Source organism: Canis lupus, chromosome 29 (genome assembly GCF_048164855.1).
Source record: "Canis lupus baileyi chromosome 29, mCanLup2.hap1, whole genome shotgun sequence".
Taxonomy (NCBI): domain Eukaryota; kingdom Metazoa; phylum Chordata; class Mammalia; order Carnivora; family Canidae; genus Canis; species Canis lupus.
The window spans coordinates 39,974,412-39,995,252 of NC_132866.1; the positions used below are offsets into that span (position 1 = coordinate 39,974,412).

Consider the following 20,841-nt stretch of genomic DNA (forward strand, 5'->3'; position numbering starts at 1 on the left):
TATTCCTGTGATGAGCCTTATTAGGTTGATATAATATATGGCTAGGTTTTATTAGTAATGGGTCTCTAGTAGGGAGTACATGTGTAAGTGTGTTGCGTCTGTTACTTTGGAAAACAGGGTTTTGCTAGCCTTATAGTCATGAAGTGAAATACATCCTGTCTTTTCCTGCATTTTCGAATAGTTTAAACAATAGAATGGATTCCTATATTGCTCAGGAAACCCTTTGGGTCTGGTTGGCTTTTGGTGAGAAGAGCATACCATCTTCTTTAGTAATTGGTCTGATTCTTTAGTAATTGGTCTGATAAGTTTGTCTCATTTTTCTTGGGTTCATTTTGGTGCTTTATTTTTTTAACAGTTGTCCTCTGTCCAAATGTTCAGGCTTTTGGCTCACTGGTGGTAGTTGTGAGAATATACATTTGTGTATTGTCTACATCTGGGTTGTGCTCTTTTTGACATTCTCATGCTGTATGTCTGATTCTGTGCTTACAGAGGTTTGTGTGTTTGGTTTGGTTTTTGCAGTGAGGTGGTTTGTTTTTTGCTTTTTCAGTTCTACCAGCTTTGTGGTTTTTTTTTTTTTTATGGTCCACTAAATTTTGTTTTTATCTTATTCTCTCATTTTCCTTTTTTAGCAGTTTGCATTTACTGATCACTCAGTTTGATTTTAGCCTCAGTGGTGTGTAAAGAATGAGTATTCTCTGTGAAACTTTGCTGATAGCTATTAAAAAAGGAGCTCATGGATGGTGGTGCTCACATCCATTTGTATCTTAATTTTTGACCTTTTGTTTTCCTTAATCTTATTTTCTCTGTACTGGTTTGTCACACTCTGGCAGGCGGTAGATGTCTTGCTTCTTAGCACAGCTCTGAGGGCTCTGCGCCCCTGGTTTGTTGCAGGGCTTGTTGGTAGGTAAAGGTGCATGGCTTCTCCTCCTGTGTCTGTTATCTCATTTAATATATAAAATATTCCTCTTTTCTTCTCTTCAGTTCCTCTTGTCTGATATTTGTATTTCTAGTCCTGCCCTGTTTCTGTTCGCATTTCTTGGGTTAATTCCCATATTTACACCTTTCAGTGCCAGTCTTGTTTGGATCCAAGAGTCTGGCCATGTGTACCCACTGGAAAGTTACGCTGCTAATAACCCACTATCATTGTGGAGACTCTTGGTACATTTAGTCTGAAACCAGCTCTCATATTTTCTGTTTATTGTATTTTCTCTTTTCTTGATTTTTTTTGTATTTTTCTATTACTTTTTTCCCCTAGAGTGGTTTTGATAATACTACAGTCTCTCTTTTTTTTTTTTTTTTTTTTTTTACAGTCTATTTCTTGTCTCGTATTTACGTTGAAGTAGCAGCTATGGATCAGTAGACAGGCTTGTCTTTCACAAATGTCATCCATCCTGTTTCTCTTTCACAGGGTTGTTCACATTTTCTTTTTCTGGTTTTTAAAAAAGCGAACATGGACAGCCTCAGTGGCTCAGCAGTTTAGCGCCGCCTTTGGCCCAGGGTGTGATCCGGAGACCCAGGATCAAGTCCCACATCAGGCTCTCTGCATGGAACCTGCTTGTCCCTCTGCCTGTGTCTCTGCCTCTCTTTCTCTGTGACTCTCGTGAATGAATGAATGAATGAATGAATGAATGAATAAATAAATAAATAAATAAATAAAGCAAGTGGACAGTATCTGTCACCTGTGCTCTTTTCTACCCTTGGACAGGGCGGGATTTAATAAAAGTACACTTTTATTTTCTCCTGTTCTTGCTCTAGGTTTTGTTAAACTAAACAGGAATTATAGTGACACTTAAAAAGTATATCTGTTTTTATATTTTAGATTTATTCTTAATGGTTTAATTAATATTTAAAACAATGTTTTAATATTTGCTTGCTGTTTTAATACAGGTTTCCCTGCTATCCAAAAGTAGAGCATTCCTATAAAACCTTTCATACACTGAAATGGCTTCAAGTAAAGAAGTACTTACTGTTAATTTATATGGAAAAGTTTTTTAGCATTCCTAGACCCAAATAATAATCTCTCTTAGGCTTTTCTGATACCTTAGGGCACATCTTGTTAACATGCACAAAATAAATCAGGATAATGCGCAGATGCTTCACAGACCCAGTTCAAAGCTGCAGTGCTTGCTGCCCAGATGCCAAGTGTAGTTCCTGGGGAAGAAGCTTGGTGGCACCACTCTCATGCTGGGGGGGTGCTGCCTCTGTAATGGCTCTCTTCGAAACAAAGACTGAACGCTATTTTTGCTTTTACCTTCATAAAAAAGTAAATCTTCTTTGGCTTTCTTTTGATTGGCAAAAAAAAATACTAATGTGGGTCTTCCCGTAAAAGTGAAGTGGCCTAACTGAACTTTGGAAAAGCAGAGGATACCTATAATTTATTTTAAGAACTTATGTACATATTACATGTAATTTTCCCTTAATTTCTTTTTTCTTTCACTGTTAAGTATGAGGCAGTGATGCCTAATATTTAGTTAAGACTAGCTTTGGAGTTGGCTACCTGTCTACATTCAGATCATGACTCCATCCCTTACCAGCTCTGTGACCTGGTATATTATTACAGTTTCCTCCTCAGTGAGAAGGACCTCTGTCCTTTTTCAGGGAGCTACTGGGAGTGCTCTGTGATGAGCATTCTGAGTCAGGGAGCTCTGCTGTCTACTGTTCTGCAGCATGCTTTGTGTTCCAGACACACTTTCTTCTGCCCTTGGAAAAGGATGGTGTTCTTTAAGTGACCACACCCCTGTACTGTACCTAGCCTATCTCTTGCTGGTTTATTTTCTGTTTTTTGCCTGTCTGGAGGTGGAATTTATTTTTTCTCTCAAGCATGATTGCTGGTTTGGATCAGTGTAGAACTCCAGGGTCAAAGCTTTTTCCCTAGAATTATGGAAAGATTCTCTCTTTGCTTTCTGACAATTTTAGTGTAATAGAAGAGATGTCCAACTCGTCTGGAGTCTTTTTCCTCGGAAGGGAATCTTTTCTTCTTCTGTTTTGTTCTGACTAGAAGCTGCAGCATTTTCTTTACTTTGGGAATTCTAGTAGGTATATGCCTAGGGCTTGGTGTCTTTTCAGTGTTTCTGCCTGACACTCCATTACATTTTGCTCTATACACTCTTGTTTCTCCTCAGAACTTTTTTCTGTCTTTAAAAAAAAAAAATTGCTTTTATATCTTTTTCTATTCTCTCCTCTTGGAATTAGGAGAGTGCCTAATAGATAGAGTGCCACATCGATAGAGTGCCCAGATTTGTCTTTCTTGTCTCCCTGGCTTTTCTCTCATTTCTTTTCTGGTTTAAAAATAATCACTTCCCAGGCAGCCCCCGTGGCTCAGTGGTTTAGTGCCGCCTTCAGCCCAGGGCGTGGTCCTGGAGACCCAGGCTCGAGTTCCAAACAGGGAGCCTGCTTCTCCCTCTATGTCTCTGACTCTGTGTGTGATTCATGAATAAATAAATAAAAATCTAAAAAAAAAAAAAAAAAAAATCACTTCCCATATATCTTGTTATTTTAAGTTTAACAAGAATTGACACAGAGGTTATTTTAGAAAGATAAATATTGGATAAGTGTTTACATATTATAACTTTTTCTGGTTTTCTTTTGAGGTTCCCCCTGCCTTTAATAGTAGATACTGTAGTCCGTGTTTACCAGTTACAGATTAATGAAACATAAAGTGAGCTTCCAGTGCTGATAGTGTAGAATTGTAATTTTATGTATTATGTTTGTATACGTATCTTAAAAATGCATTAGATTACATCATTGAAAGATTGCCGTTTAAAGAATTCTGCTCATTTAGTTCATTTAAATGAACTTCTTTAAAACTGGCTTTACTATTTTATCATGATTTTAGGAGAAACTAATTCGAGATATTGCTCATTGTCATGGCATTTTGATCACTTCTTACTCTTACATTCGGCTGATGCAAGATGACATTAGCAGGCATGACTGGCACTATGTGATCTTGGACGAGGGACACAAAATTCGAAATCCAAATGCTGCTGTCACCCTTGCTTGCAAACAGGTATGGCCTTTTATAACAAGGGAGATTTCCACGTGGAAAATGATACTTGAGAATAAACTCTGCTTTTAGTAACACATTTACTGATTCTTGTGCCTTTGCATAAGGAATTTGAAATGCAGGTTTTGCCTTAATGCAGAAAGTTCTTTACTCTTGTACATAATCATGGTTTTACAAATTCTGATTGTTCACATTACTGACTGTCTCTCTAGAGATCAATTGTTAGAATGTAACCAAATCCAACTCTGAATCCTAGTATTCAGTTTGAACAAGAAAAATCCTTCCCTATTTGTCTTTTCTATGTAAAATGTCTACATTTTGGAGATGACTAAAACAACATGTAAAAGTGTTAAATAACAAGATTGCATGGGAATATTTTGGGTTAAGGATGGCGATCATCTCTTGAAAAGTGAATTTAATAAAAAAAAGTGTTTTCTTTCCTCCAAATAGTTCCGTACCCCTCATCGCATCATCTTGTCTGGCTCACCAATGCAAAATAACCTCCGGGAGCTGTGGTCGCTCTTTGACTTCATCTTCCCAGGAAAATTAGGCACATTGCCCGTGTTCATGGAGCAGTTCTCGGTCCCCATCACCATGGGGGGATATTCAAATGCCTCCCCAGTACAGGTAACGTATTAGGCAGGTAACACTTTTAGGCATTTTAATATTTAAAGTGTTCCTACTAAATACTATACTTTGTAGCCAGGTCATTTATAATATAAAGGAAATTGCCAAACTTGTAAACTGGTATTTGCCCAATGTCACAAAATTATTTTTGCTGGACAGCTCATATTTTTCCAGATGAGTTTTAAAAAAATCATGTGTAGCATTCAAAAGCAGTCAGAAATTATGAAACAAGAATAAATCAGTTCTGGACACTATATAATTTAGTGAATCTTAAAAGATTGTATAAAAACTTAGAAAAGGAGAAGCTAGGGAAGATGGAGTTGTTCAGAGAGGACTTAATGCAACACTTGTGTCCCTTCACCTGATTCTGGGAAAACAGGTCAAGAAGAGCGGGGCATTCTAGATTAGGGCAGCAGTGTGAACATAGCCATGTTGTGTGGCCACGGGCAGTGAAGAAACATGCCTGATTACACTAGAGATGCTTGTAGGGTAGCAGGGAAGGTACAGATGCCAGAAACAGGGGCCTTGAAAGGGAGGCAGAGGCTCTAAGGCAGCTGAGCAGGAGGCTGGAAGAGGGTTACTCTCGGAGGGTCACTCAGGCTGCAGGTGGTGATGGGATAGAGGCTGGCTTTGAGACACCTGCAGGAATTGTTAGGGGTGAGGGTGATGAAGACCTGGACCCAGACTTGGGTAGTGGCTCTGAGAAAGAGGATAGAGAGAAAAAGTTCCAAGTGGGGTCTTTTTTGGCAGAACAAACAAGATGTGGGGGCTGATAAGATAAAGGAAGTGGGGTGGAAGTGGTGAGCTTGTTAGAGCTGAGTCCTGAGGTTTTAGACCTGGGTGACTGGCAGAAAGCAGTTGTGTCACAGACAGGAACATCAGGAGGCTGACCTGAGGGCAGTTTGTGGCATTTGGAAGCAGGCCTCAGCCTTGGTGAGGGGCATAGCCCCCAGGCAGGGCCTGTGCCCGCCAGGTCATGACCAAGTCAGAAATAAAGCCATCCACCAAGAGAAACATTTCCATGTTTACAAATATTTAATGAAAGAATTTTAAAATTAGGGGATTATCAAAAAGCATTTTAAAAGCTTTTACATTTTGAGGTAGAATGATTTGTAACTAACTTTTATATAAGCCTCTTCCTCCACTGAATTCCCACTGTCCTTCATTTATACCAGTCTTGGAGAAATTTTTATTTTGAACTAGTTTTACCTTAACAGAAAGTTGTACGAATTAGAAAAAGAACTCCCATACTCTTCCCTAGATTCACCAGGTGTTAGCCTTTGCTGACATTTGCTGCATTGGCTTTATCTTCCCTTCCCTCCCTCTTCTTTCCTCATTCTTTGCATGTGCACACAGATTTAGACTGTTTTTCGGGCATCATTGGAGAGCAGGTTATAGACATTCTGTCCCTTTCCTCCCAGCCCTTCGGTGTGTATCCTTGTTCTTTCCTAAGAACAAGGATATTACCCTACCTGACCACATAGAAACATCCAAATCAGGAAGAAGTTGAGCACCAAGGTCTAGTCTCTAGGCATTCATGTTTGCCAGGAGTTCTGGTAGTTGCCCTGTCTCTTTAGTCCTCCTTTAATCTGCAGCAGTTCCTATATTCTTGCTTTGCCTTTCACGACTTTCAGATCTTCCCAAACTACAGGCCTCTTACTTTGTAGGATGTGCCTCGCTTTGGATTTGTCTTCCATGCTCTGTGACTTGTCTTTCTCAGTGCTTCACATCTGGAGGCATAAGCTGTCGGCCTCTCCTTCCTTGGTGGTAATAGTTAGTGGTGTCTGGTTATTTGGGTAAGGTGGTATTTACCAAATTTCTAAATGGTGGTATTTACCAGATTTCAAAGTTGACCCCTTCCTTTGGAATTAAAATCATTTTTAGTGAGAGACTTGGAGACCTTACAAACATGTTATCTTTCTTCACTGACATCCTTGTTTCAGAAGTCTGTGTACTTACCCATTTTCCCTTTGTAGGTTATAACAGAGCTCTTGTTTTTATATTTGTTTTTTTGTTTAAGTCCATGGTTGCCATAAGTTACTGAATCCCAAGAAGATAGTCAGTCAGCAGATATTTATTATGTCAGGCTGGGGCTAAAATGATGAGAGGTGGCTGGCAATCAGAACCTTCCCTTGAATAGCATTCCTCCCCTAGTGGGATGATCATAGTACAGGGAAATGAGGACTATGATCAGGGGAGATATCCAATATCAGAGCTTGTGGGAGTCAGGAAAGACTTCCTAGGGAAGAGATGACTACATGAGGCTGAGGGAGGGTAAGGGAGAAGAACTGTAACTGCCAAGAATGTGGCCTGCTTCTTGGCTTTGCGTGTTAAGCTTAAGGTTTAGAAGTGAAGAGAACCTCCCCATTTCTTGCTCAAGGTTATTGAGACTCAGTGGTTTGGTGACTGGCCTAAGGTCACTCGGCTCTGGAACAGGGACAACTGGGGAGTGGTTATCACTCTGCCTTGTCAGGAATAGGAAGGAAGGACAGGCATGCTCAGCTAGGTTTCCATGGCCCTGGGGAGCTGGGAGTGATAGTTAAGAGGAATACAGTTGGGTCCCCACCTTTTGTGTACTCACAGAGAGATAACGAGGCAGATGGGAAGTAAATAGAGGGTCAGCTTTATTGCCCGAAGCACAGGATTGCCTAGGAAAGGGACTGAGAATGTGGCTGGACATCAAGGCTGAAGGTGGTGTTTAGTCTTCCTTACTGTCCCAACCCCAGCTCTTTTCAGAGTTTTAGTTCTTCCTCTGAAGGAGCATTGGGTGTCACATCCCTAGCCACTATGAGCTCTGACCTCTGTGAGTTCACCACAGTGGGCCAGGAACAGGGAGGAGTGGCAGAAGGATCCAGAGAGGTACAGACAGGAGAGAGTGTCAGAAGGGGCAGCCAGGCCACTCATCACCCCAGCCCTGGTTTTCCAGCATTATTGTCCAGCTCACTCGTGCTTCTGGGGGAGAGAAATGTGGGTAGAGGTGGAGATGTAGAGACTTCCCTTAACATACTGTATATATTTTTAGGAAGAATTTAAACAGTGTACTTGCTTCTTTGGTAGGACTGTAAGGTCTTGTTAAATTTTGAAATTTTTCATCTCTATATTACAACCATAATATGATCATCATCTTAAGGGTAGTTTTGTCTGAATGATACATTTATTAGGTTACCTGTAACTAAAAGTTGTTGATTAATTGAACTTGTTACTCTTTGCTATTCCAAGTAAATCCTGTTTTTTATTTTAAAATGTTTTTTACTATGTTAATTTCTTAACATAGAGTTTTCTCTGTTTGTTATGGTCAAGCTCTTTTTATTGTCATTCATTTTGCAGCTAACTTTGTTAAATTTAGATTTTGGTTGGAATTTTTCTTGTTCCATTAAATACTAATTTACTAGGTTGTTAAGCCTATTTAGATTTTTTTAAGTATCAATAATTTATTGAATTCTTTGTTTGCCTTTAAGTGAATTGCATAGGGAGTGTTTCCTGAGCTATGGGTCTTTGTTTTTCTGCGTACAGTTAATACCCATCTCATGTGGCTATGCTCCATTACAGAACCATATGCTCCATCTCAGGGTAGAGTGACCTTTCATTTCTGGGATCATAGGGCTTTTCTTGAACTTACTCTCCCAAGTCCCCAGTGGGCAGTAATCCCTGCTTATTATCTGGTTGCTCCCATGGCTGCAGCTTTCCCCTAGAGTTAGCTTTTGATCTGCAGTCTTGCAGTGCAGCAGTTCCTTTGTAGCTTTTGGAGAATGCAAGATTATAAACAGATTTATTTGAAAGCCGTTTTTTCCCTAGAGGGTAGTCGAGAACCAAAGAAATCTCTACTTTAGGGTCTAACAGTATAATCATAATCATAATTGTTATTAAAGCAAAGTATGGAGGAGGAATAGGGCACAAAATTACCAGTTCTTTTGTTATACATTTTGGTTAATAAGTTTTTTTTTCTACTGATGATATCTTATGAAAGATACCACCATCTGGAGTATATGGAACCTATTCTTATTTTTCCAAACCATTTTCTAACTATTCCCAGCCAATTTTGTATAACCATAGGTCATTAGAAAAATTGTCTTAAACCTTGGAATCAATTGAGAGGTAAGAACAAATGCATCTATCAAACATAAGTAATTGTTTGCCCTTTTCTCTTATTAAAGGTTAAAACTGCTTATAAATGTGCATGTGTCTTACGAGATACCATAAATCCATACCTGCTTCGGAGAATGAAGTCAGATGTCAAAATGAGCCTTTCTTTGCCAGATAAAAATGAACAGGTCTGTAATCCAGGAATTATCAAACCAATCCTAATGCATGGGTGCACCTGTCTGTTTACACGTGCTTTTCACATGCAGAATTGGTGAGGCTAACAGGTGTGGTTGCTGGTGCTATAGGGCAGCTGGTTTATATCTATATATACCTGTCTGTGGCAGGTGAGCCTGCTGTCGCATCTGCCCTCAGCAAGACTCTTCCTTGGTCTATAGGCTTTGATCTTTCTCTTATTAACACAGAGATCCCTGCAGCTGCACTTTTGAACTTCTCCATTTTCCTCAAACCCTCCAACTCATTCATGTTATGAATTGGGTACCAGTCATGTTCATGGGAGATAGTAGTGAACAGTGCAACTGCTTACTCTCATGGATCTCACATTCATTCTTGAGGAGAGACAGTCATAGACACATATGAGGAGGAATCAGTGAGCAGGGTAAGAGGATATATCAGTTGATAAAGAGATGACTGTGGGCATGTAGGGCCATGGTTTGGGGAAGTGGGCTTCTTATAAGGAATGATGAGAAGTCTCTCTGATAAACAGACATTTGAGCAAAGGCCTAAAGAAGGTAAAGGAAGTGAATCATGGTTGGTTTCAGAAGAAGAGTATTCCAGGTCTATGGAAATGGAAGGTTGTTGGTACCTCTAAGGACCAGCAGAGAAGGCAGTGTGGCCTGAGGGCAGGAAGAAGGATGAGAGCCCATGGAGGGAGAAGTCAGTAAGGCGGCTAGATCACCAAGGCCTACTGGTCATGGTGAAGACTTCAGATTTTACCGGGAGTGAGGAGGCATTTCATGGAGATACTGAGCCAAGGAGTGATGTCATCTAACCTAAGCTGTAAAAGGGACACCCTTTTAAAGCTTATCCTAGTGTTCTATTATCTCAACTGATGACTGCACCCTCTTTGCAACATTCAAAAGTAAATACATTGTAGATTCTCAATGGTGAGACTAGAAAGGATCTTGGAGGTGTGTCACCAAGGCTGCTTGTATCCCTGTCCCCAACCTCCCTACCCCCAAACCCTTGATCTTAACATTCCCCTTACCAGTCTTCTTTTCCCATCAGTGTCTTGGGCTGCAGTGCTCTTGCTATGTCTGATTCCAGATTCATCTTTTATTGTGCTGTTTTATTTGTCCTTACTCCTGCTCTCATTTCTTTGCTCCACATCCTCATAAATTAGCGCAGCCAGTGTCTGACTGGTTTCCCAGCCGTTCGCACTCTCCACTCCATTCAGTATTGCACAGTGTTACTGGATTAGTTTTCCAAGGCTCATCTTTCTACTGGCCTGCCTGCATATCCCTCTGCCCATCAAGAATCCTGATTTAGCTCATTTGCACCAATTTATTTTCACTATGGAGTCCCAGAATGACTCTTCTTTGTAATCCATGTAGCAGCCAAGGTAAATGGCTTGGAAATAGTTCCTGTTTTCCAAACATGTGCCGCTTGTTTTTCCATTAGCATGTCATGTTCCCTCTACCTTGGTCTCCACCCTGCTGCACCCACCCACCCCATCCCCCAGCAAACCCACACACAAAAGTTGTAAGATCCCACTAGGCTCTTGACTAGATAGAACTGCTTGGGAGTGGGACTTTGTCCTACTCACCTTAAAGTGCTATGTAAGAACTGAAACAGTGATTTGCAGACACTAAGCATGTGGTGAATAATTAGTTCAGTTAACCTTGTGGTTAACAGAGGAAAGGCTTTTCTCTTTTGCCATTGTATTTAAAAGACTAAAACAAATTTAAGAAATCAAGAGATAGAAATACTCAGGTTCATATTTTCAAAAGATTACTCCAGCAGCATATGAAAGCATTGGGGGAGGAAGGATAACAGAGACAAAGGGATGAGTTAGCTGGTCCTTCCAGAGTCCATGGAGGGGAGGGTAAGCCTGAATTGCAGAGGGCAGTGGGGCTGGCAGGTGCTTCCCAGGTTTCCTGTTTAGATGCTGGGTTGGATCTGCTGCCAGATGCTTTAAAAGGACAGAGCATGGAAGAGATAGTTGTGTTTTATTCGGTTCATTTGAAGTGCCCATGGCACATCTGTTTGCCCAAAAGGCAGTTATAAATGGGTCTTGGGTTCTTAGGAGAGTTGTAGGGGGGATGTAGTTGTGACCTCTGAGCAGGGAAGGTGTGAAACTTATGAGCAGGGATGAGGTTGCCCAAGGTGCATACATAGAACATGCAGAGAAAAGCTGCAGTGTTGTGGATATGGTTTCAGGAGGGGCTAGCTGGGAGGACAGGAGGCCTAGGCAGAAAGGCAGGTGGTAGGGTAGAGGAAGTGGAATCATGAGGCCTAGGGGCTCAGTGTGGCTGGCTGCTAGGAAGTCATTATTGAGCTTGTCCATAGCACTTTCTCAGCAGACATGCCCTCCAGGCTTGTGCTGGGACCAGGAGAGGCTGAAAGCCAAGGATGTGGGATGATAATTATATGTAATCCTTTTAGGGAGTTCCGCCATCAGTTTTTGAAGAGTCTAAGGTGGTGGAGCACTGTTGAGGGGAAGAAGTGAGGGTTTTCAGATCTGGTATGAAAGTCAAGGGTTGTCCTAGATCCAGAACAGGGAGTCAGATGTTCCCTTGAAAATAAAGGGAAACAAAGTGAGGTGGATAAAGTGGATAAATTTTACGGAGTGAAAATTAGAGGATCATGACTGATAGCTTCAGTTTCTGTTTTTATTTTTGTCTCTTTGTTTTTAAAGATTTTTATTTGTTTGAGACAGTATGAGAGAGAGTGCATGAGCGGGGGGGTCAGGGGAGAGGGAAAAAAAAAACGCAGACTCCTCACTGAGCAGGGAGCTGTACCTGCGGCCTGATCCCAGGACCCCAGGATCATGACCTGAGCCAAAGGCAGGTATCTAACCCACTGAGACACCCAGCTGTCCCCGTTTGATTGTTTTTAAGTAGAGGTAGAGACGAAGGTGAGTAGGTGCGTGGGTGGCTTGGGAAGAATGAGGAGTGTTGTCACAGCCATTCTGGGTTTATAGCATGCACTGAGCAAGGAGGACATAGAAAATTCCCCTGGAGACCAGGAGCAGGCCACTGCCCAGAGGAGTGATATTCTCCAGCAGCACTTAGCATAAAGGAACAGAGATGACAGGTGTTTGAGTCATTCTTCATTTGGAAGTCCTCAAGGCAGATGTAGTGAGTGGCAAAAGGATAGCTAAAGGATAAGATCTTGGGTTTATGACTAGCCAAGGAATAGGGTCAAGCCATGAGGTGATGGCAGTGGACATGAAAGAGAGGAGGATTGAGAGGCAGAAGGTCAAGGAACATTCTGGCATGGAGTAACAGACACAGTTGGGCACAGATAGGTCAGGTAAACTTGGGAACCTGTGCTTCAACCTCCAGGAAAGGGGGCAAGTCAGGAGAGGGCAGGGTCCCTGTCAGATGTGCTGAAGTGAAGTGTGGGTGAGTGGCATGGGTGGTGAGTGCTAAGAGGCTACGATGGAGGAGGGCTTGTGCACCTGGTCCTGAACTTTGTTGTGAAAAGGAAACCAGTCTTCAGGGACTATTGGGATAGTGGGTGGGGACCAGAAGGTGGATGGACAGGAAAAATGGAGGGGCTGTTGAGAAGGGGTGACTATGTCCTTGTTTAGCTCTGAGATGTGGCACTGTTTGGGCTTTTTAAAATAAGTGGTACGTTGTTAAAATTGTATACATTGTGCTTTTTTTTGGTTAGAAAGTTTTGTTGATATTTTAATTATTTTATTATTATTTTTTAATTCTATGGAGTTTTTTTTCTCCCCTCCTCCATAGGTCTTATTTTGCCGTCTTACAGAGGAACAACATAAAGTCTACCAAAATTTTATCGATTCTAAAGAAGTTTACAGAATTCTCAATGGAGACATGCAGGTCAGCTAAATAACAGAAACTGGAGAAATGAACTGTGGAGTCAGGAAGCAGGGGAGGAAAGGAAACTAGTACAGTCATATTTCACTGGTAACTCTTGGAAACATTTGGGTGTGAACAATCACTTAATTCAAAGCCCTTCCAGAAGTAAGAGAATGCAATTATATTTGAGCACATGTCTTTTTGCCTGTATTGCAGCACAGTTACACTTGAACCCCACATCACATGGTTTAGCAGGTCTGTAGCGGTGAGTCCTGCAGGGATGCATGGTCCTATGCAGAACACAGGGAAGTGGCTCTGGACTGCTGGGGTTAGCAGGTGCATGAAGGAAGAATTATTATTATAGATATTTGTGTAAGTAAAAAGTATTTTAGTTGTTGGCAATACTCAGCAATAGATGTTGGTATGTTCAATAAGCATATGTAGTAGGTTTATAATCAGCATATACTTTGAAGTTCCATATGAACTATTCAGTTTCTTTGTGCTTCAGGATCCTAAAGTATGAATTGTGATTTATTAGACACATGAAACTTCCTTAGTCTTGGGTCTCTTCTCACAGGAGGTACAGCTGAGTATCAAGCACTATACTCTGAAACACACTCTCCTACTTATACACAGAGGTTGATAAAGAGATGACTGTGGGTAGCATGGCTGCTTGGGCCCCATCGCATCTTTTTCTTCCAATTGAAGTCATTTCAGTTCTAGCCGTGGCTTACCATTTCTCTTCATTCTATCTTTGACCTCTATGGGAGGTTCTTAAATCATTCATATTTACTCAGCTCTCCTAAGTCTGCCCTTAACTTATTATCTTCATGCACCTCCAAGTTGTGAAGCCTTAATTGGTCTAGATTAGCACTGACTTGTGGATACAGAATGTAAGCTGCATGTATGATTTTTAAATTGTCTTAATAGTCACATTAAAAAAGGTAAAGAGAAAAACAGGTGAAGTCAATTTTGGTAATGAATTTTATTTAGCCTGATGTATCTAAAAATGTTATTTTAATACATAATCAAAAATTTCTAATTATGAATGCGATATTATTACCTCTTAAAAAAAACGGTATCTCCAAAATATTTTACATTTGTAGCACATCTCAACTTAGATTAGCTCTCTGTGGCTTGGGGCCACTGTACTGGAAGCACAGATCTAGAGGTTGACAGAGGAGTTACAGATGATTCTTGGGGGAGTTCTGAAATATTCTTGATTTGTTTAGATTCTTAATTATTTATGTGTTGTTTGTGAGTTAGAACAACCATACTCTTTGATTATTGGCTTAACTTAACGTTTATTCTTTTTCTCCTTGAGCTTTTGTACACATGAACTTGATTTGAGTCACACTTGGAAAGCTGTGAAGGATGCCCTCATGCTGGGGTCTGGAGGGCAGGCCCTTCTGGTCTCCTATGCCCTTCTGCTGTATGAACCATCCTCATATCTTTCCCATTTGTGTATTTCCCATGCAGATGTTTTCTGATATTCTAATGTATAGGTAGATGAAACTTCCACCACTGACTTATGTTAAACTACAGAACTTTTAGTGAGGAGTACTTAGTGTAGTATTTGAATGCATTTGCTAAGTCATCTGCCTGATTTCTCCAAATTTAGATGGGCATTACACTTTTTTTAAGATAGAAGATGAGTCATTTTTTTATATGCTGTGAATTGCATATCTTTCTTTCTAGTGAGAGAAAAGAAATCATCAGCAATTGAATATGAACAGTAGATGTTTGGTCCCATAGAATGTTTTTGTTTCAGAGAACTTCCCTTATCAAGAATTTACATGGTATAATCCAAATGCACATAATTCTTTTATACCATAGATTTTCTCTGGACTTGTAGCCCTAAGAAAAATCTGCAACCATCCTGATCTTTTTTCTGGAGGCCCGAAGAATCTCAAAACTATTCCAGATGACGATGAAGAAGATCAATTTGGGTACTGGAAACGTTCTGGGAAAATGATAGTAGTTGAGTCCTTGTTGAAAATATGGCACAAGCAGGGTCAACGAGTATTGCTATTTTCTCAGTCAAGACAAGTGAGTATACAGACTTTGTAAAGAAACAATTTGATTTTTTAAGACTTACAACCAGTTATTAAGAAAATGGGATATAATCTAAAATAATCATTCTAAAAGCAAATTCACCTGCTGATACTGAAGTGGCAGCCTACAAATCTCTTTGGGAGCTTGAAGAGTTGGTGTCCAGAAGTTGACTCTTTTGAAAGGTGTACCATGTGGTTCTAGGGTGTGGGCAAGTTTGGATTTGATCTCAGATAGATACCCTGTAAGAATTAATAGTAAGGAAGTACCAAAAATACTCTTGTACTAGTAATATTTATCTGCCTCAAAGCAAGAAGCTCCTTTTAATTTAAACCTATCGGGGAAGGCATGACTGTTGAGACAAATGTGGACATACTCACTGGAGGTGTATATTTGATTTTTAAACTGTTATCCCCTATCCCCTCTCCCAAAAAGATGTTGGACATACTTGAAGTATTCCTTAGAGCCCAGAAGTATTCTTACCTCAAAATGGATGGTACCACTGCAATAGCTTCAAGACAACCACTGATTACAAGATATAATGAGGTAACAAGTGAATTTAACAGTAAAGTCAAATAGTGCTACTCCATGCAGGGGAAGGAAGAATAGCCTCACCCACCTGCGCCCTGCTTATACTGGGACGGGCAGCAGGTAAAGAGAGACATTCTGCTTTTAACTCTGGGTATTCTTAGATATGTGTGTATGTGTGTGTGTATGTGTGTGTGTGTAAAGAAAGAATGTGTATTCCTTCTTGAAAAGCCAATTCTGAGATATTGCCAATATAATTGGTATTAAAAACAGGAGCTGTGAGATGGGATCTTGACTGACCAGCAGTCTCTAGGACCCATCCTTTGTATTGGGAAGAGGTTTCCATGTGCAGAATATGTAAAGATAGAGGTGAAGAGCTGTAACTAGTCTTAAATGTGCATACCAGATGTTGTGCATCTTACTCTAGGACACATCCATATTTGTGTTTCTTCTGACCACCCGGGTGGGTGGCATCGGAGTCAACCTGACAGGGGCTAATAGAGTCATTATCTACGATCCCGACTGGAACCCAAGCACAGATACACAGGTAAAGGAGTGTGTGAGTGACATACAATTGAGTGGCCAGCACTTGGGAGGGGCCTTTGGTGCCCCTGTCCGTTTCTGCATAGGGTTCCCATTTTGGTTGTTGCCTAGGCCTTGGCATGGAGGAAGACCCTGTCTAGCCTCATAGTTGGGAAGAGTCTTTAGCAGTTTATCTGTAGCATTCATCACTACATCTGGGGTACAAAGAAAGTGCATAAAGTACAAATAAACACATTGTTTTTTAGGTAGAGGTGGCTAAATATGTCTTTGTCACCTGCCTGTTTATCTTCCTTAGTACACCTTAGCTATATTTAGTGTCATTAGCTAGAATTTTAGCTTTGGCAAGGAAAGGAAGCAGCCAGCTGTCTCTGTTTCTTTTAGTTGCAGCCCTTGTCATTGGGAAGGGCGCTTGTCCTTGGAAAGAGCACTTGTCCTTGGTAAGGGCACTTGTCATTGGGAAGGGTGCTTGTCATTGGGAAGGGCACTTGTTGAGATGTATCTCTCTGCCATAGGCCCGGGAGCGAGCATGGAGGATAGGCCAGAAGAAGCAGGTGACGGTGTACAGGCTTCTGACTGCGGGTACCATTGAAGAAAAGATTTACCACCGGTCAGTACAGATGCCTGCCCGCTCTGTGACTGGAGACTGCTGTCCTGGCTGTAGCGTGTGCAGGATGTAGATATAGAAGTATGCTACCAGGATTTTGAGCTGGGAATTTTTAAAATGTATAGCTCTAAAAAAGTATTTTCAGGAATCCCTGGGTGGCGCAGTGGTTTGGCGCCTGCCTTTGGCCCGGGGCGTGATCCTGGAGACCCAGGATCGAATCCCACGTCGGGCTCCCTGTATGGAGCCTGCTTCTCCCTCTGCCTGTGTCTCTGCCTCTCTCTCTCTCTCTGTGTGACTATCATGAATAAATAAATAAAATCTTAAAAAAAAAAAAGATAAAAAAAAAAGTATTTTCATCTTAGAGCAATAGTTACTATAACTTAAAGGATATATGAGGGTTTTGTTGTTTTGTTTTTGTATTTTTTTCTTTCTCATTAAAGTAAATTTATTATTATTGTTTTTTAAAAATATCTTTGAACCCAATCATTTTTCTACCTTATTAAACATCAAGGACTACTTATGTGTAACCTTCATCTTAATTGTTATTTAAGAGAAATGTATCGTTCACTATAGTGAACCATCTTTTTTTCAGAAAAATTTTAAGAAGTGACAAAGTTGAAATACCTGATGGAATTTTCACATACCATTGCAGCTGTGATCAGCATGGGTAGCCTGGTGATCTTTGGCTCAAATACCCCTGAGCGAGAGGTTGACCAGGATACCTGTTTCTTTCTCCATCCCTCTGTACAATGTGTAGGTGTTTAGGTGAGGGCCCCTTTAACAGTGGGGTGGAGAAACTGCCACCTTCTCCTCATCCTCTGCCGAAGACTTTATTCTTGAGCTGCACCCCAGCTTTTCAGTAGAGGCTCCCTGCTTTCCACCATGCACTGGTCCATTCCCAGATAGGGTGTGTGTTCTTCAGGCTCTTATTCTGAGAGGACAAAAGACTAGCTATATCCTGTGAGGGAGAGCTTCCCCTTAGATGTGCCTTGGGGGGAATAGTGGGGGAGACTGCTTTGTAGGGATGTCTGGGCAGGAGTGACAGTGGTGTAGAGGTTCAGTATAGAGTATGAAACAGCAGGCAGAAGGTGGGTAAAATGACTTCAAGTGAAAGCTTTGTAAAGCCCAGGTAAGAAGTTTCCTGAATCCCATCACAGAAGGGTCCTCAGAAAGGTAGGGCAGGGGACTTTTGGTCCAGCAGTCCAGGAAGCCAACTCCTTCCACCTCAGAGGCGCTGTGAGTCACATGATTGTATGTAGAGAGGTGTTTCCTGACATGTGATGAATATTGGAGATTGAAAAAGCTCACTGGGTATAAATAATAAGATACTCTGTAATTTAAATTCTGTAAAGCTTGGGGGACCACCTCATATTTTATGTACTTTCTGAATTGTAATTTTTCAAGGTGAAAAGTTTGGGGATGATTTAGATATTTGTTCAGCTACAGTTATCATACCTTTCATGTTGTTTTATAACTAGGATTTTGAGGTACAGCTAAACATTGTTTTCTATCAGTTTAATTTTTTATCTTTTTAGACAAATTTTCAAGCAGTTTCTGACAAACAGAGTGCTGAAAGATCCTAAGCAAAGGCGATTTTTCAAGTCCAACGATCTTTATGAGCTGTTCACTCTGACGAGTCCTGGTGCATCCCAGAGCACTGAAACAAGTGCTATTTTTGCAGGTATTACATAAAATAATTTAACTTAAAGTAATAAATTACAGAAGAATTATGTAATGTAACTTGAGTGTGTTTTACCCCTTTACAGGAACTGGTTCAGAAGTTCAGACTCCGAAACTCCATTTAAAAAGAAAACTTCCACCGGCCTTTGGAGCAGACCATAATATTCCAATATGCAGAAAGTTCCCTGATTCTAATGCATCCACAAATGATACCACATCATCTGAAGAGAAATTTACAGCTAAAGGAGCTGGAGTAAATACAATAACTTCTGATCAAGGCGATCCTTTGAAAGATGCCCCCCAAACTCCTAGGAATCTCACTGGCAGTGGTGGACCTGAAGAAAAGACAAAGGCGGTACCTATACTAGAGGAGTTGTCTGTGACTAGTGGACGTGTGGATTGTTCCAGTTCTCCAAGAACTAGCAAAATGGATGGGCTATCTAGTGAGGAAAGCATCCATGAAAAGCAAGGTCTTTCTGACAGAAGAGAAAGCTGCCAGGCTCAAACAGAACCTCTTCAGGAGAATAAAGAGTCGGAAAATAATTTTTCAAAGCACAAGTCAAAAACAAAACATAGTGTGCTGGAAGAAGAGACCCTGGAGCAACTTCAGAGGCCGAAGTCGAAGCCTAAGAACACTAAGCATTGTAGAGATGCCAGGTTTGAAGGAACCCGAATTCCACACCTGGTGAAGAAAAGACGGTACCAGAAGCAGGACAGCGAAATTGAGAGTGAGACCAGTGAACAGAGCAATGATGATTACGTCTTGGAAAAGCTTTTCAAAAAGTCAGGTAATGTTTTTGCTGAATTTGCCACAAGTGTGCTGGAAACAGGTGGGGAGTAGGCCATTTCTAGCAGTGGCAGACTTTACTCACAGGGCACAGTGGGCTCTCAGCTGGAGGTATTTTATTCTTCTAAAATTCAGATTTTGTATTGACATTTTGACAATAGTATTCACCTATCTTTTCTGAAGACCTAGAGGAATTTGAAACTTTGACTTATAGCCACATACAGAAGGGTGCAGTGCTTTAAGTAGGTTTGTACTACCTGAACAGTAGTGAGTAAATAGGAAGGTTCTGTACATGCTGTATTTATCTGATTTTTCAACCGCAGAGATTAACAGTCATGGGGGAGAGGCAGAGGCATGACCAGAGGTAGGCACTCTGGAAATAGAAAAGCTGATAACTAATAGATTGCTAATGTCAAGGGAGAGAAAACTCAGGAAAGCAGATTCAACAGTTGCTCAGGACTGGGGAGGAGCAGCCCAGCACAGCTTAGTTTTTCCTGGGGGTGTCGGCCTATTGTTCAGGCCAGTGTGATGGCCCTGAGTTACCAGAGATCAGTTTGTGGTTCTTGGTTTGGGAAGGCCAGGTTTCTCTACGGCATTTCAGAGAGAAACCATCTGAGCCTGATACTTTACCATAAGAAAGTTTATTGGTAACTTTCTACTCTTCCTGCTGTTACTAGCCTGTTTCCCTAGGAAATGATCTGTTTTGTCTAGTTTTCAAGTTTATTTGCACAGAGGCATTAAAAATATTCTTATAATAATTTTTTAAAATTTGCTTCTGTTTCAAGATAATTTCTCCCTTGTCATTTCTGACTTTTAGTATTTCCACCAACCCTTTTTTGGTCAAGTTAAGCTAGTGGTTTGTCTATTTTGTGATTTTTTTAAAAATAAACTATTTTAATTTATTAATTAGATCTTGGGCTGTTCTCTATCTTATTAGTTTTTGTTTTTATCTTTAATCCTTGTGCTTTTGTTTTTGTTGTGTTTTGTTGAGTTTTTTGGCTCAATTTTTATAAGAATCTTTGACTTGGAAATTTAATTCATTTGTTTTTATTCTTTCATTTTATTGATACACAAATATTTAAGGCAATGAATTTTCCAGTGATAAACTGCATTAAATTCTGCTGATAAGTAGCATTTTCATGATCATTACTTTTTAGAAATTTTATAATTCTGGTTTCTATTTTTATATTTATTCCTTCAATAGAGAATTGATTAATAGAAGGCTTTAAATTTTTCCAGATAGCAAGGATGTGGAAGTTGTGTTGACAAGGGCTTATGCTTCAATTATTATAAAACAGGGATAGTCAATAGTTCGTGCTTTGTCGGGTAGTGATGAGGGCTAAGTGGTGATCACATTTATAACGTTCCTGGGTCATAATAGTCAACTTGGCAAATAGCTACAAGTGTTCAATATTTTTTCTCTACCCACAATATATTAGATTATACAGAAGAAAAAATATGATTGTATACAAACTAAAATAATATGTCACTGTTTCCTTTGTTCTTGCTAGTTGGTGTGCACAGTGTCATGAGACATGATGCTATCATGGATGGAGCGGATCCGGATTATGTGCTGGTGGAGGCAGAGGCCAACCGAGTGGCCCAGGATGCTCTGAAAGCGCTGAGGCTCTCTCGTCAGCAATGTCTGGGGGCATCGTCTGGTGTTCCCACCTGGACGGGCCACAGGGGCATTTCTGGTGCGCCAGCAGGCATAAAGTAAGACATTACTGCTCTGCCATGCATGTGAGGAGGTCAGACCATGTAGGCTAGCAGTAAAGTCAGGGCAGGCGTGCTAGAAAATCTCTCAGGGAGGGGTCAGGTCAGCCAGATTTGCGTGACTTGGCAAAAAACATTTATAATCTTACGTTCTTCTTTACATTGTCCCCTGCTCTCCAAAGCTGAGTTTTCAGGGAGAAAACTGATTTGT

At 40.7% G+C, this 20,841-nt stretch overlaps 1 protein-coding gene across 1 annotated transcript in view; it reads left to right on the forward strand.

The window, feature by feature from the left end:
- The window catches only part of ERCC6 (ERCC excision repair 6, chromatin remodeling factor), a 73,878-nt gene that overhangs the window by 48,315 nt on the left and 4,722 nt on the right, over positions 1-20,841 (forward strand). Inside the window, exons 9-19 of the mRNA XM_072806337.1 lie at positions 3,836-4,006; positions 4,454-4,630; positions 8,785-8,901; positions 12,646-12,741; positions 14,557-14,769; positions 15,208-15,318; positions 15,728-15,847; positions 16,356-16,450; positions 17,983-18,128; positions 18,214-18,915; positions 20,426-20,630. Coding sequence (XP_072662438.1) covers positions 3,836-4,006; positions 4,454-4,630; positions 8,785-8,901; positions 12,646-12,741; positions 14,557-14,769; positions 15,208-15,318; positions 15,728-15,847; positions 16,356-16,450; positions 17,983-18,128; positions 18,214-18,915; positions 20,426-20,630 — 2,153 coding nt within the window. The remainder of the gene's footprint in view (positions 1-3,835; positions 4,007-4,453; positions 4,631-8,784; positions 8,902-12,645; positions 12,742-14,556; positions 14,770-15,207; positions 15,319-15,727; positions 15,848-16,355; positions 16,451-17,982; positions 18,129-18,213; positions 18,916-20,425; positions 20,631-20,841) is intronic.